The sequence below is a fragment of the Akebia trifoliata genome, chromosome 12 (assembly GCF_017979445.1).
Source record: "Akebia trifoliata isolate Shusen 1 chromosome 12, ASM1797944v1, whole genome shotgun sequence".
Classification (NCBI taxonomy): Eukaryota; Viridiplantae; Streptophyta; class Magnoliopsida; order Ranunculales; family Lardizabalaceae; genus Akebia; species Akebia trifoliata.
The window spans coordinates 33,242,338-33,259,199 of record NC_141386.1 but is presented as its reverse complement, the minus strand read 5'-3'; the positions used below and the strand labels follow the sequence as shown (position 1 = coordinate 33,259,199).

At 32.1% G+C, this 16,862-nt stretch overlaps 1 protein-coding gene across 1 annotated transcript; it reads right to left on the bottom strand.

The window, feature by feature from the left end:
• Nucleotides 1–5,190: 5,190 nt before the first annotated feature.
• Nucleotides 5,191–5,565, bottom strand: LOC147389668 (BON1-associated protein 2-like). The gene has a single exon (XM_086419785.1). The coding sequence runs from the start codon at nt 5,563–5,565 to the stop codon at nt 5,191–5,193; it is 375 nt and encodes a 124-aa protein (XP_086275911.1).
• Nucleotides 5,566–16,862: the final 11,297 nt, after the last annotated feature.

Genomic DNA, 16,862 nt, shown 5'->3' with positions numbered 1-16,862 from the left:
CTCCTGATTTTCCAAAGGACGCATCCCAATTGATCTAATTTTGGCGTACAATATCTTTCTTGTGGGACCCATAAACCGTGAAAATGGACCTGACGTGATGTGTCTTTTTATGCAGCTATAGATATTGTACTCCAAAGAGTTGATTAGTTATCCAACTCTAAATCCATGTTTTGATCCACAAGGTATACTTCATCCATCGATGAATGTTTGGCCCAGTGCCCTTAAGTCATAGATTATAGCTTGATTATCCTTTTCTTTGGAGAAGGATTTTTCATCATTAACTATGTAAAGGAAAGATCTAAAAAGTCACGTACATTGAATGAGAGAACCCGACTCATAAGACTAGGAAAAGAAGAGTAGTATAATCAAACTCCGTCACGTGGCATACTCAATCGACTCCCTAACGTGGAGTGTGTAAGAATCATAGATTTCCTTTCATTGGGATAAACAACCCCACATATTTATGGGGATGTGTATGTGCAGTTGTGTATCCTGATGCATAAAGTCTACGGTTCTGGCACACCCCACATTAAGGGAGTCGATTGAGTTTGCCATGTGGGGGAGTCATATTATCACCACTCGGAAAAGAATCCTAAGTAGGAGCCAAATAGACGTCCTTACTTAACATGTAAATAATTCGTAATGCATTCAAGAATCAAAGGGAATAGTTAAGATATCAAAAATAACGATTACAGTCCACGTGAAAAAAAAAACATAGAGCCAAATCTCATTAAATGGTTCTATAAAGGAAATTGCTAATTGCATGGAAACTCAGATTAGGAGACAACAAACAAAGATGTATAAATAGAATCATAACCATGAATTAAGGTAGCCAATTTTGTGAACATATATTATTATTTTGTCAAATTGTTTATTGAATTGGGTATTAGAGTGAGCCCAATTGACATGCATTCGCAAGAAGTTACCCAGGGCAAGGCAGAAGACTCTTGTGGAGATACACATGATTTCCACCTGTTAAGGACACTCCAAGCTTAGAGCTTTGGGGAGGTCAACTAGTTAGTGTTTGGGGTTGAGGGAGAGCGGAGCAAAACGATTTAAAGCATTAGGTCAGGTTGAACCAAACTCACCGCTCTAGGATGGTCATATTAGAGCTCAGAGTAAAGGAACGGCAGACAGGGCCAACTCGATACAAATTGAGGCCTAAAAGCTTTGGAAACTAACCATTTGTTGAGAATCCTCGGCTGATTTGAGTTTTTTCTAATTTTATTAAATATAACTTTAAATAGAAGAGGTTAAAAGGCGAGAGAAAGATAAAGATGAAAGAGTTTATTTTCTTTGACAACTAATATTTATGGGAATCTAAGAGATCTTTTTGTTGATTTTTTCTTTTTTGTGTGGAAAACTATCACAATTCCCACCTGTAAGTGAGAGTAATAAATGATTTTTGATAAATCCTTCCAAATATTCCTACTTGTCCAGCTTGTAAGGGATATAATAATTTATATATCTTTTTTTTTTTTTTTGGGTTAAACCCTCCCAAGTCCAATGCTCAATGCGGTGTAATAAGATAAATTTAAAATCAAAGAGATAATTATTAAAATAAAATAAATTTTGAAAGGGGGGTGGGGGGAGGGGGGGGCTTCTCCATTCGTGGGGCCTTAGGCGATTGCCTAAGTGGCCTTATGCTTCAATTGCCCCTAAGGATAGAATAAGAGCTCGAGTACCAAAAGGCATAAGTTCAGGAGGAATCTTCTCTCAAACGGTGTGTTATGACAACTCACACTACATTCTTGATTTGACCAGATTTATACGTGATATCGGAAGGATTTCGTCGTTAAAAGATTATCAAGTCAAAAAGACTTTAAAAAAAGATAAACTCCTAATTAAGCAAGGTTGCTTAAAGTGGACAAAATGAAATGTGAAACATTTAAAAAGAGGGATTATATCCCATTCTCTTTAAAAAACCACCCACACACTAATAAGAGGTACACAAATTCTTTGCACTTAAAATTCTATAAAAAGTTGTTTAGTGGATTAACTTGGGCATCAAAGACTCTGAGGTGTTGATACACCCATAAGGATTTACAAAAACAAAGGAGAATCAACGTGGAGGTTGTGAATCTCGAGATAGAACAAAAAAGTTTACCTCTAAGATTCTCAAAAAAAATTTACTCCTGCAAATTGTATGACAAACAATCATGACTCGGTACGGTCCATAAGCCATATGGCAAGAGTCTTGATAAACTAGCCTCTTAGAACATCATATCTCACCCTTAGTGACAGAACGTAAAGTAGATGTGAGATTGTCTAATTCAAAAATATTCTCAAGTCGGGAGCGCTTATATATATTTATAAAGAGAATTAGCCACAAAGACATCTATGATGATTTACTTCCTCTAAAATTCTTTAAAATAAAAATATAATTTATTATTTTCATCACATTGATTGTCTGCTATCCTCACATAAAATGCATTGTTGCATAATTCATTAGTCCTAAGTTAAATAATTTTCATTCTATCATGTATAAACTCAATAAATGGTTTGAGTAATGTGGCACTGACTTTTGATTTTAATTATAAAATATGATCATCCATTGGTTGAGAGTAAATAATAATAATAAAAAAAACTATCCAACGTAATACTAACAAGTCATCAATGAAGTTGCCCAAACGATGTGCCCTTAAACCAAGGACAAAAAAATTACAAAGGCCCATTTATGAAGTCAGTGGACGTGAAAGTATTTTACACATTATCTACATTAACATCAGATTTAGCTTATAACAAAATTAAGGAAAATGCTAGAATGACACAGGGTATTTACTATGATTCTCCCAAATCTGACATGGGATGTGCACATAATCATATATGTGTTTTCTCGAGATAAGAGTAAAATCATCTACGATTATATATGCATCTTGTGAGAATCACAGTAACTCCTGTGTCACCCCAACACAACTCCAAAATTAAACTTCTAAGACCTTTACCTTTCTCAACAGGTCTCCTCACAATTTAGTAAAATTCTTTTACTGCCAGCGTTGGATACTGGGTCCAACACTGAGTTAACCTGGCAGTTCCAACGCTGGCAGTGTAGCAACAGCCAAAATGAGGTCGAACCACGAGTTGGAATCTTCAGAAATCCATGAAACCGCGGTTTGGAAGCGGATCCACATAACTTATGGCACAGTTTGATTGACTAAGATCTTGCTGAAATCCCCTGAATACATGTAATATCTCACAAGCATGGATTCAGAACTCCTCCTAGATTTAAGGCCCCGAATTCATTTTTAAAATGTTCAAATATTAGAACGATACGTCTCAAACATACCAAAGAACTCATTCAAGACTACTTGATATCTAACATGGACGAGACGAGACATGAAATTGAATTTTAAAACCATGCCCACAAGCCACACCAACCAAAGTGGCTAATGAGGGCTACAAATTTTATTAACCATGTGATGATACTAGTAACGGAGCCAAGATTTTTTCTACGCGGAGGGAACTAAGAATTCAATAATAATATTAAATTTGATTTTATAAAATCTGCAAAAACTAACTTTTATCATATGTGTCTCCAATAAATTACAATTACAAAAAATATTTACATTGTTTCTACAAAAAAATAAATATAAAAAGAGTCGATCACTAATCTATATACGTAGTTTCCACAATTGTTTCCGATGAGTTCTCATCTTTTGGATACAAGTATGTGGTACTACAAGTCTTCCACTCAGAGATTTCACCACCTAGGTGGCACCTTCAAATTAAACAAAAGCAAATTCTATTTTATAAAAAATTTGAAAAATATTAGAGAAAATAAAAAAATCCAAACATGATAGACGCAATTCTTAATTTATGTCACAACTAATTTAATATAATCCCAATTAATTTGAATGAAACTTGCTCATGAGTAGGGTATACATATTTTTTAATCAAGATCAACTTAAAATAAAAGAAATTATGACAATTGGATCATACATTCAACCATGATAATAATTACATAAAAGAACCTAACAATAACAAAACGAACCTATCGAGTTCTTTCTGAAGTTTAAAACAAAGACATTAAAATGTTTGTAAAGAGAGAGAGAGAATTTAGTCTAGGTTGGGACATCCTTAAATTTTCTGACAGAGAGCTTACTTTGGGATGGAACATCCTTAAAATGTTTGTAAAAAAAAAAAGTTGGTTTACCCATCAAACCTAATTGTTGTTTTTATTTTATTTTATTTTTGGTAAAAATTCTATTGAGTTGTGACAACTCCAAAGGAACCTTACTTTATGAAGTTTGTCACCCAGCAAACAAAACTTCACTAAGTTTGTTACCCAACAATTCTTGGAGTGGAGATCTGCATCATAAAATTCAAACTTATGCAATTAGTTTGTTACTTAAAATACTGTGATGTCAATGCTAACTACATTAATTTGTGGCATTCAAAAACATAATCTATTCAACAGGGTTATAAAGGACAAATTTCTAAAAACTTTGAAAAGAAAAATTAATTTTTCACCTTTGAATTTTAATTTTAAATTTGGGAGTTTAATTGCCATCTATTTTCAACACCTTCGATTAATTTTTGTTTTGAATTTGATTTTTTCCTTTAAATCTAAAAGGTTGTCGTGTTAGAGATAAGTATAGTCATCATCATCATCAAACTGATTTGATTTATGTATATTAGATTTATTAAAATATATAAATAATTAAAACATAATTTTAAAACTCGTCTTGAATGTTCATCGAATTCATTCAATTCAAAAATTAGCAAGTCGACTTAAATGAGTCAAATAAAAATTATATTGAATTCATTAATAATTATATATATATATATATAAATTATTAATAACAAAATAAATTGTTCAAATTTTTTATTTGACTCGGTATATTTTTAGATTAAACTACTTTGAAAAATTTTAAAAGGGTATTTTAAGTAGTTTTCTTAAAATAATCTTAATAGATTAATATTTTATTAGACTTAAATGATTTGTATTCTGAGATTGATCGGTACATATTCTGGATAGAGAGTCCTCTATGGTTATTGTCCTTAAAATATATAACACATATGATCTATTAAAACATAGTGTCGAATGAATATTTGTGATTGACAAATATAACACATATGATCTAATAAAAAAATATATAATAATTCACTTCATACTTAAACTTCTTTGGGTTTACAATTTTGACAGATTTTGAAATTGTTTACATTTTTGAAACAGGAAAAATGTATCAATTAAATCAAATTCCCATAAGACACAGGAATTCCAATTGCAACCCCATTAGAATTCTTGTAAGAAGGTTGAGCTTGCGAAGGCGGTAGCGGTAGCTTTCGATCAACATATTCGGGTACCTTCATCTTGATTGAGAGATTAACGATACCATTACGTTCACCATCGGATTCCCTCAAACGATAACTAAGAAAGTGCAAGTAATAATTAGGTGTATAATCAGCAACGAAATCCGATACAGGAATGTTCGTCGCTCCTACACTCCTTACTCCTGAACCCGTCTTGCATTGCACCTCTACGGTGATATATTGAGATGAATTGGGTAATTCGAGGTTCAACTTCTCGTTCCATGAAGGGTAGCTTCCACCATTGGAATCCATTTTCGTAGATTGAATATTATGAGAGTCGGATCGGACGATCACAAAGGCATTCTTCTTGATCGAACGGTGATGGAGACGTAAGTCCTCGGCTGAAATTATAGTGATCTCTATAGAACGTGATAACTTATTCATGTTGGAATTGTTGAATTGGGTTGATCAGATTCTCTCTCTAATATATAAGCCCGAGAAGGTTTTTACTAGCGAAGGCACAAAGAAACAGAGGAGAAACAGAGAGGTTGTTTCTTTGAGAGGGAAATAAGAAATTTCCGTTTTCAAATATTCTTGTCGAAGTTATCGCGTCATTCCAACGGTCAAAATTTTTCTCTTTGTTGAATTGGTCTTTCCAGGGCACTTCGTCGCATGTGACGGACTTGTACACTCGCTGACTTGTTAGGGTGTGCCCTAAAGCACGCATTAAAGTGCAATAAATATACCTGGGGAGAAGGTGTTTTGGTGTTAAAAAAAAAAATTAAGGGCATTTTCGGTATAAAATTCATTTTCCCAAGTGTAAGTAACAAGACCCCTGACCTTATAATGCTTTTGGGACCCTTTTGTCGATCTCCTGTAAAAATAAACCTGATTGGTGATTTATGGCTGTTGATATGAGTTTTCCTTTCCTCATCATGGTTGAGTTAATAATAACATGCCGATGTTTGTATTCAAAGCCCGTGATAAAAAATGCTCACCTCGTCCGACTAGATGAGTCAAATGAGTCATCGTGGTCCTAGTAAGAGGACTCAGGGCAGTCCTCATAGTCTAGGAGGATGTCGAATGAGATATTCAATGTGAATCGTCCTTCACATTCACTCGTCTAGGATCTGATCGAGATGACTCGCTTGAGATTTTAAGGCTAGTGAAGTTATACTCAGTCAAATTAATCAATATAATTAATTTTTAATTATTTAAATGTTTGTTATTTATGAAAAAATAAATTGTTATCGAGCATCTACTAATTTACCTTGATTAATCCACACATATTCGACATTATAGCTTGCAACTAACTCAACTTTGGCTTTTAGCTGATAGGACAAAACTCAATTAGTTTCCACTGGATGAGGAATGAGGAAATAAGAAAAAAAATACTTATTATTTAAATAAAAACATATTAATAATTAATTTTAAAAGAGTGATTTAGACAATTCTATCATGTTTCGATGAGTATTAGAGATGCCGCAATGTTTTCATATTGATGGCATGCCTCCCATGATCTCAATCTTTTTAATAAACTAATGGAGAAAAGATTCAAATGTCCTCATCTTCAAACTCTAGTAAAAAATAGCCGTGTTTCACTAACCTCTTACAATATTTCATGCAGAGAGCCATCAATTTACCTTGAGTGCACAATCAATTATATCTCGAGGAACATTATATGGTTCTAGGATACACAATATTGAAGGCTTTGTTTCTTATTTTTATTTTTTAAGATGAGGGTGTCCGAACTTACGTTCAACTAGGGGTACTAGAAGAGTTAGGGGTCGGAGCCAAGGCATATGAGTTCCTCCTTTGGGCAATTACAACACCCACACATCACACGCACTACGTAGTGAGGGTGCTACCTCGCGAGTGGCCTCGAGGAAATACTTCTCTATTATGTACCTAATTTTTTTAGAGAATATTAAAAATAAAAAATAAAAAGAAGAAAAATATAGATTTGATCTCATTCAAGGGAGATTCAACCTCCATAATCAAATTCGAGATGATTAGTCTCTAAATCCAAATAAAACTTTTATAATATTTTTCTTGCAAATTTTCTGATACAAATCTGAAGAGGCAAATAAATAAAATCCTTACAACCCCTTACAACTTAATCTCACTTTTTCCCCTTAAGCTAAAACATTAAGAAAAGATCTTATGCTTTCTATAAATCACTTCATAGGTATGTATAATGCTCATACTATGAGTCGAACTCATGACTTACACTCTCACCACTTATTAAATCCAAAATTGCCATTGAGCCACCCCCTTGGGGTTTGTTGAAGGCATTGTTATTTATGAAAACAACTTTTTCCCCACAAGAAATAATGATTGATTTTAAATTAACTTTTTAATTGATAATGGCCAAACAACCCTTAGGACTGAACAAGGAACACAAATAGGTTTTGGTCCAAATTCCAAATCCAACTATTGGCCCGGTACAAATTCTTTCTCTCGATTTTTTTGTTTTGTTTATCTTCGTGCATCTCAAAATAATAGTATTGTGGGTATAAATTTCTTTCTTGCTTCTCTGATCCTTAGTCTGCAGCTTTAAGGTAGATTTTGACTTTTAAAATTTCAATAATTACACTCCAACTCTCAAGATAGAGAGAATTTTAAAAATATTAATAAAACCTTTTTGTAATTAGTTTTTGCCGAGGAAAAAATTAATTAACAGACCTTTTTAGAGGGGTTTTTTTTCTAAATAATCCCTAACTTTTGGGCAATGACTTGATAATTCATTTAATAAAAAAAATTATTTCTTAATAGTCTCTAGACCTCATTTGTCCTTATGATATTTTTGGATTACCCAGACTACCATTTTCTTCACATACTGAGGTTTTTCAACCGTGATTATTGTGTTGAGTTCACTTTTTATTGTTAAGTTGGATATTTTATTGTTTGAGTTCCACATTTTTTTTATTTTATTGAGTTTGGCAAATTTTGAACTCAACAATTTATGGTGAATAAAATCCACATTACAACTCTTAAAATTGTCATACTCAGCAATTTCTAAAAATTGTCAAACTTAACAAAGAAAATGCCAAACTCAACAATGTTGAATTTGACAACAAAAAGTGGTGAACTCGACACTGCAAATGTAATTCAAACTTTTTCTTTTGATATTGGATAGATATTCTTGAAATACATAAAATGCATATATTATAGTAGTGAAACAAAACTTGAATCAAAAGTTACGACAAAATCTTTAAAAAATTTAGAATCCCAACTTCGTTCATAATCTTTGTTATAAATCTTTTAAAATAAAGCGAAAAATGCATCTAAATATTTAAATTTTGGAGTATATCATTCTTTCTTTGTCATTCATGATAACATTCGTCAAAAATGATTGCAATTAATGTTGAAAATTTAAAGTATGTGAAGAAGATGAGAAAATGATAGTTTGGGTACTCCAAAAATATCATAAGAAGAGATGAGGGAAAGGAACCATTTAGATATGGAACTTTTTACCAAATGAATTATCAAGCCATGACCCAAAATTTAAGGATCATTACTTTGAAGTTAAAGATAATTAATTTTGGGAATAAAATGAAGGGTTTTAAGTAAAGGTTGAAGATGAGATTAGATTACTCATAATATTGAATGCTTTGTAGGAATCCTGATATTTCTACCCAAAAATCCAATCTTGTTCTTGAAGTTTGAAAGTTGAAGAAGATAAAATCTCAAAACTTATAACTTGATGAAAATACTTACACAGATATGGAAGATAACTTATTTTGGGGATAAAAACAAGAGTTCTTGAGATTGCACAGTGGTTGAATGTGAAGGCCACTAAACATTGAGTCTAAGAAAATCTAGGTCAATGGATGCATGTCATTTGCTTGAAAAACACAAGGGTATTTCAATTATTGATTAAAATCCTAGGGGGTGAGAGGGTAAAAAGGAAATTTAATTCCCTCACATGACATGTGTTCACTCAAGGTTTTGATGAATTTTTCTGGTATCCCTCTATTTTTTACTTTGTTGATCACATGCCCCCTTGAGCTTAATCTTACTTAAAAGAAAAAAAAAAATACTTTTGAAATTAATTTTTCTTCTCAAAATCAGTCATCTTCAATTTCTTGAATATGATGACGATGATAAGGATAAGATCATGATGGTTATGATAGTGATGAGTATGATGATGATGGTATGAGATCATTTTTCATTATTCTACAGAAATTTATCAAGTTCAGTAGGATGTCATCATCAATTTGAAAAAAAAAAAAAAAATGAGATATCTCAAATGTTCGTAAAGATGTTTAAGGGCTTATTGGTTATTTTTAGTCGTGATAAAATGACACGCTAAAACTTACGCGATCTGTACGTGGCTGATGTTACAAGTGTACCAAATCATAGATCTTTTTTCTTCAATATACACAAGAAAAAGAACTACAACACATACAGATCACATATGTTTTAACGTGTCATTTTTTCATTAATCTCCCCACCCCACCCCATCCTGAAAATAAATTAATTAAAAAATATATATATTTAAGTAGGCTAGTAACTTCAAAGAACTTGCATGACATAGGTTGAAAAACTCAGGGGTATCTCTAATATCGATCAAAACTAGGGGGCGGGGGTGTTTAAATAACGGATTATTAACTTCTTTCGAAGTTCAATATCTATGTGGCTCTACCCTTAATTTGAAAAAAACTCTCTAGTATCGATCAAAAAATGAGGGGTTATAACTCTTAGTCTGAGAAACACAAGGGCTATAGCCCCACTCGTCCCTTCGTAACTCCACCCTTGCTTTTCGCAATCACTTGGATCTTCTTTTATCCTTTTTTTACACTGCAACCCGTGATTCTTTGGAATATTTTTGTATGCTTTTCGCAATCACTTGGATCTTCTTTTATCCTTTTTAAACACTGCAACCCGTGATTCTTTGGAATATTTTTGTATGCCGGCCACATGCTAATAATCTAGTAATAAAGTCATAATTTATCTACCTGTCACACCACGTATTCACGATATAAATATTATAATTAAAATTAAAATTTTTTTGCATTTTACAATCTTTTATGACCTCACCAACCAAGTAGAATCTTTTGGGTATTCCCTTTTCCACATTCATTAGTCCTGAGGGAACGACGACTATCCACCTTGTTGTAATGGAACTACCACTTCCAAGGTATTATCAGTAACATAATTCTGCTAAAACAACGCACGGCACCACCGATTAGACTTGTTTTTGCGTTAGTTCCATGAATTTGGAGGCTGGAGGACAGGTTGCCCACTACATTAATAATAACTAATAAGTCCAAAAAATAAATAAATAAAATATTTGGGACCGTTTAGTCAGGGATTTCGGTGCTCAGGGCCTACTGCAATTTGACTTCATCCACCGTCCACGTCACGTTTTAATTATTTATTAATAAAAACATGTTGTCGACAATCAATGGGCCCAAATCCTCGCTGTTGGGATGTCTTTATCATGCCAGCCAACTAACTGAATTCTAACATATTACTTTCATTTCAAAGGAGTGAGAAAGAAGCCCATCAAACAATTTTCTATACTTTATTTATTGGGCACTATATATTGGGTGTATGCCCCACTCCATGCGCTCCACGTGTGTGGACCCCCCCCCCCCCCTACAATCCTATAGTAATTTCGGAGACAACTTCGCTTCTACAGTATTTTGGTAAATAGCAGTGCCACACTGACTTCTTACAAGACTTTGATATTATTTGTTAAACTAAAAAAAATAAGTGCTGAATAGCATTAAGCGTTGAATTTAAGTGCTGAAAAGATTGTTTGTTTATATGCAGAATTATGTTTGTTACATATTGCTAAAATTGGTAAATTATCTTTTTTTACCCTTATAATCATATTATATATTGTTTGTATATTTCAAATACCTATTTCTTATTAAATACAATAAAATATATTATTTTTTATAAAATTAAAATACAATTTATTTTTAAATAATAAGTAATACTCAAATTTTCAATTTATAAATAATAATTTTTATTTCTAAAAGCTCACAAATTTCAAATTAAAAATAATAATGTCATATAAGTCACCAAAATTTGAAATTAACATTGAAAGAACTTAATTTGGGGTGAATAATTTTCAATGGAAATAAAGCATGTGTAATTATAAAAGCACCTCACGAATTAATACGGGGAACCCACACCATAGCCAATTTTCTTTGTCTTATATGGGTTAAAGTTTTTGGAATGAACCAATTTTTGGTGAGGATGTTCTATATAGTCTAGAGATCATACTTAGAAAAAAATCAGTCAATTCCGAAATTTCTAATCATGTCAAAACTAGTTTTCAAAAAAATAATCAATTTACGATTCTTGAACTTGTTTTGATGGGGTTAAAAGTTTCGGGATCGGCTGATTTTTTATGAAGATGATATTCTCATGGTAGAGATCATCCTCACCAAAAATCAACTTGTTCCAAGACTTTTAACCCATATAAGACAAAACAATTTGACCACGATGTAGGTTTATTAATTTTTGGGTTGCTTATATACTTATCTATAGGATATAAGAGGTAATATCTTTTTAAGTATAAGGGCATACTTGTCCATGCCCAAAAAACGAAGGGTATACTTGTTCATGTCGAAAAAAGTAAAGCGCTTACCACTTCAACACTCTTTTTCAACATCAAAATAGTGTTGAATTTTTTTCACTTATTTTCAACAATAAACGATGAAAATATGGAGTAAACTAACGCGTTATTTTGACAAAAGTGTTGAATTTTTTTTTTTTTTTTTCAGCAATAAGCGCTGAAAAATAGTACAAACAAACATCACCTTTTTACAGTCATGCTAGACTGACTTAAAAAAAAATACTAAAATACATCCAACTGACATGGAATATGCATAAACCAATAGTTTTTTATTCATGAATACCTCGAGGAAAATATTTATGGTTTTTGTGTGGATTTCATGTCAATTGAGGATATAACATTTTATTTAGGTCGTGAGGAGTGGATAAAAGAGAAATCCATTAAGAGAAAAGAAAAAAAATTCAATTTCTCTCCATCATATTTGGATTGACATAAGAGAAATGGGGATAACTTTGAAATTTTAAAATGTATTAAAAGAGATATAAGGGCAAAGTTGAAATTATAAAATATTTTTAAAGGATTCTCTTCGAATCTCTCCACTTTTGGAGTCTTTGGAGAGAGAAGAAAACTCACTGATTTTTCTCCTCTCCAATTCTTTTCTCTTCACTCCCTACTTAACAATCTAAATAAGAGAAAAGGAGAAAAACTTATTTATTTTCTCTTGTCTTCTATCCATTTCTCTCAATCTAAACATAACATTACAGAATGGGTGTGTATATGCTATAACATAATTTCCTGTATTTTCATGTAACATGTGCACACTATCACGTCAACGCAATACTAAAGTCAATGTTTTAGGAAGTCAATGTATATCATTAATTGTCAGGAAAAAAAATGGATAAAAGTGATGGGATTGGATCTCAGTTATTCAACATCTTATGTAAACAACCTTAAGTCAATTGAAAAGATCTAAAGATCCTAATAATCCAATATAGTATTTGTTGGTACAAATAAAAGATATGTTTCGTTATCGTGTGTGATAGGGCACACGTTAACGTGCAATGAATACACCTTGGAACAAGCATCTCGTGGTATTTTTGGTATAAAAAAAAAAATTAATGCATTTTCAGTTAAAAAAAATCAAATTTTAAAGTATATCTAATGCGTTTTAACATGTGCCCTCAAGGTACATGTTAACAAAACCCATAAATAGAGGGTTGATATCACCATACAAACTTTTGTTAATGCCACACCAACTGTATGCAATTCTTTAATGATTTAAATAAGACTTGGCGTGGCATTAACAAAGGTTGGTGATTTAAAATATTATACCTACTTCAATCCATTGAACGTTTCTTTTTTATCCGATTAGGGTTGATTGCTTCTTCTTTTGTCAATGGGACCTATACAATAATCAAACTAATATAATTATGAGAGAATAAGGGAAATAATTAGAGAAATTATCTAGAAATATTATGTATCAATTTTTATGTTTTTTTTTGGAAATATTATATTTTATGTTACTGCCACTGTCCATTCTAAGATACAATTGCATTATATCAAGACCAACTACCCAATGCCCAAGTGATGATGTTGATAAATCAATAAGGTCATTTAATCTGATAGCTTGAGAGGTACTATATCAATATCAAGAATGTAATTTAAAAGCAAAAGATATTCCTTTCCGCAAAGGATGTCCAAAGTAAAGTATTTTGTCCATCAAATAAAATTATAGGCTTGACTTTCATCAAGTCTACAAACTAAAAAAGAATGCCGACACCTCCTGATTTTCCAAGGGACGCATCCCAATTGATCTAATTTTGGCGTACAATATCTTTCTTGTGGGACCCATAAACCGTGAAAATGGATATAATTGCATCGAACGTGATGTATCTTTTTATACAGCTATAGATATTGTACTCCAAAGAGTTGATTAGTTATCCAAGTCCACATCTCCGTTTTGATCCACAAGGTATACGTCATCCATCAATGAATGTTTGGACCACTGCCCTCAGGTCATAGAGTATAGCTTTGATTACCCTTTTCTTTGGAACAGCATTTTCATCATTAGCTATGTAAAAGAAAGGAGTCATGCTAGGGTGACACAGTATTTACTGTGATTCTCACATTTTTTATGTGGAGATGCATACATAAGCGTAGATGATTTTTACTTGTATCACAAGGAAATGTATCTATAGTTATCTGCACATCCCACGTCAGACTTGTGAGAATCGTAGTAAATACCTTTGTCATTCTGGCATTTTCAAAGAAAAGATATAAAAGTCACGTACATTGAATGAGAGAACCCGACTCATAAAATTAGGAAAAGAAAAGTAGTATAATCTGACTCCCCCACATGGCATACTCAATCGATTCTTGATGTGATGTGTGTCAGAAATATAGATTTCCTTTCGTTTGGATACACAACTGCACATATTTATGGGGATGTGCAGTTGTATATCCTAATGCATAAAATCTACGGTTCTAGTACATATCACGTCAAGGGAGTCGATTGAATTTGTCATGTGGGAGAGTCATATTATCACCACTCGGAAAAGAATCCAAGCAGGAGCCAAATAGAGGTCCTTATTTAACATGTAAATAATTCGTAGCACATTCAAAAATCACAGGGAATAGTTAAGATATCAAAAATAACGATTACAGTTCACGTAAAAAAAAATATATAGAACCACATCTCATTAAATGGCTCTATAAAAGAAATTGCTAACCGCATGGATACTCTGATTTTGAGACAACAAACAAAGATGTATAAATAGACTCATAACCATGGATTTAGGTAGGCAAATTTGTGGACGTTTATTATTATTTTGTCAAATTGTTTATTGACTTGAGTATTAGAGTCAGCCCAACCGACACCCATTCACAAGAAGTTACTCAAGGCATGTCAAAAGATTCTCGTGGAATCTTCAAGTATTAGGATGGCGACACATGTCCTATGGGGGGGGGGGGGGGGGGGTCATACACCCATTAAGGGCACTCCAAGCTTAGATAATCATTTTAGTGCTCGGAGTAAAGGAAGGACGGAAAGTGCCGACTAGATACAAATTGAAGTCTAAAAGCTTTGGAAACTAACTAGTTTTTTTTGGGAATCCTTACTTGATTTGAATTTTTTCTAATTTTATTAAATATAATTTTAAATAGAAAAGATTAAAAGGCAAGAGAAAGATAAAGTGAAAGAGTTTGTTTTTCTATGAAAACTAATATCTATGAGAATCTAAAAGATCTTTTTGTTGATTTTATTTGTTTCTATTTTTTGAAAAACTATCCCAATTCCCATATGTAAGTGAGAGTACTAAATGTTTTTTTGAAAAATCCTTCCACGTGTAAGGGATATAGTAATTTATCTTTTATATGTTAAACCCTCCCAAATCCAATGCCCAATGAGGTGTAATAAAATAAATTTAAAACCAAAGAGATAATAATTAAAATAAAATTTGGGGGTCTTTGTTCATTCGTGAGGCCTTTGGCGATTGCCTAAGTGACCTTATGCTTTAACCTGCCTTGAGGACCGAACAAGAGCTTGAATACCAAAATAAAGTCGGGGGTGGGGGTGGGGGATTCTTCTCTCGAATGGTGTGCTATCATAGATCACATCAAATTCCTGATTTGAAGATGATTTCGAAAGGATTTCATCATTAAAAGGTTACCAAGTCAAAAGATTTAAAAAAAGATAAACTCCTAATTAAATAAGATTGCTTAAGAGGGATAAGATAAAATATGAAATATTTAAAAAAAAAATGAATTATATTCCATTCTCTTTAAGAAAAAAAAAAAAAAGCACCAACACGTTAATGAGAGATACACAAATTCTTCATACTTAAAATTCAATAAAAATTATTTAGTATATTAACTTGGACATTCGTAGGTTCTGTGGTGTAGATACACCCATGATGATTCACAAAAATAAAGGAGAATCAACATAGAGATTGTGGATCTCGAGATAAAACACAAATTTTACCTCTAAGGTCCTAAAAAAAATAAAAAATTTGCTCTCGCAAGTTGCATGACAAACAATCATGACTCGGTAGGGTCCATAAGCAATGTGGCAAAAGATCTATGGTTCAAAAGTTAAGGGCCTGTGTGGATTGACTTTTCTAAGTACTTTGAATTTTGCGGGAAGTCAGAAGCACTTTAAAGGTGTTTGGATAAATAACTCCTGGAAAGAACTACTTTACTGTAGAATCATTTTAGTGCTTTTTCACGAAGTACCAGTGGTGCTACTTCTCTAAATTATTCTTGCACGGAACCACAAAATATTGTCAAAATGACAGGATTTGGACAAATATGCCTCTCATAAATTTTAAAAATTACAAACCTATTATCAAAAAGGCAATTAGAATAATATTATATTACTATCCATTAATATGGTGGTAGGCTTTTGGTGTAACATTTGAGACAAATATACCCCTCATCAATTTTAAAAATTACAAGCATACCTTCAAAAATGCAATTGCAGTAATACTATAATGCTATCCATTGATGTGGTGGTAGCTTTTTGGTATAACATTTGGGACAAGTATGCCCTTTATAAATTTTGAAAATTACAAGCATATCCTAAAAAATGCAACTAAATAATATTTTATTATTATATATTAATATGGTGGTACCCTTTTAGTGTAACATTTGAATTTGAATTTCTACCTCCCCTAATTGCTCACTCAATGATTTATCTATGAGTATTCCAACTATGGTTGAAATTTTCTTATTGTAAAATTGATGTGAATAATTACACACAAATTTACTATTCATTGATGTGGTGAAAGCTTCTTCATATTTTTAGTGGTTGTATATATTTACTCACAATATCTTTCATTTATTTATAATTGTTAGGTGTTTATATTAGTTTTTATAAATAAAAACAATAGCTTTTATTTTTTTTGAAGAATAATTTGTTGAGTTATAATGTTAAAAATAATAATTGATACTTATAAGAGCATTTTACTCATTTTAACAGAATCCAAAATAGTTTCTAAACACAAAACTCTACAAAAAGTACTTTTGACAGTACTTTTCAAATCTGCATCCAAACACACAACAGTTATCCACCTACTCT

What these genes read in the sequence shown, in the direction of transcription:
- LOC147389668 (XM_086419785.1), bottom strand. Translation starts at nt 5,565, where the DNA reads ATGGATTCCAATGGTGGAAGCTACCCTTCATGGAACGAGAAGTTGAAC.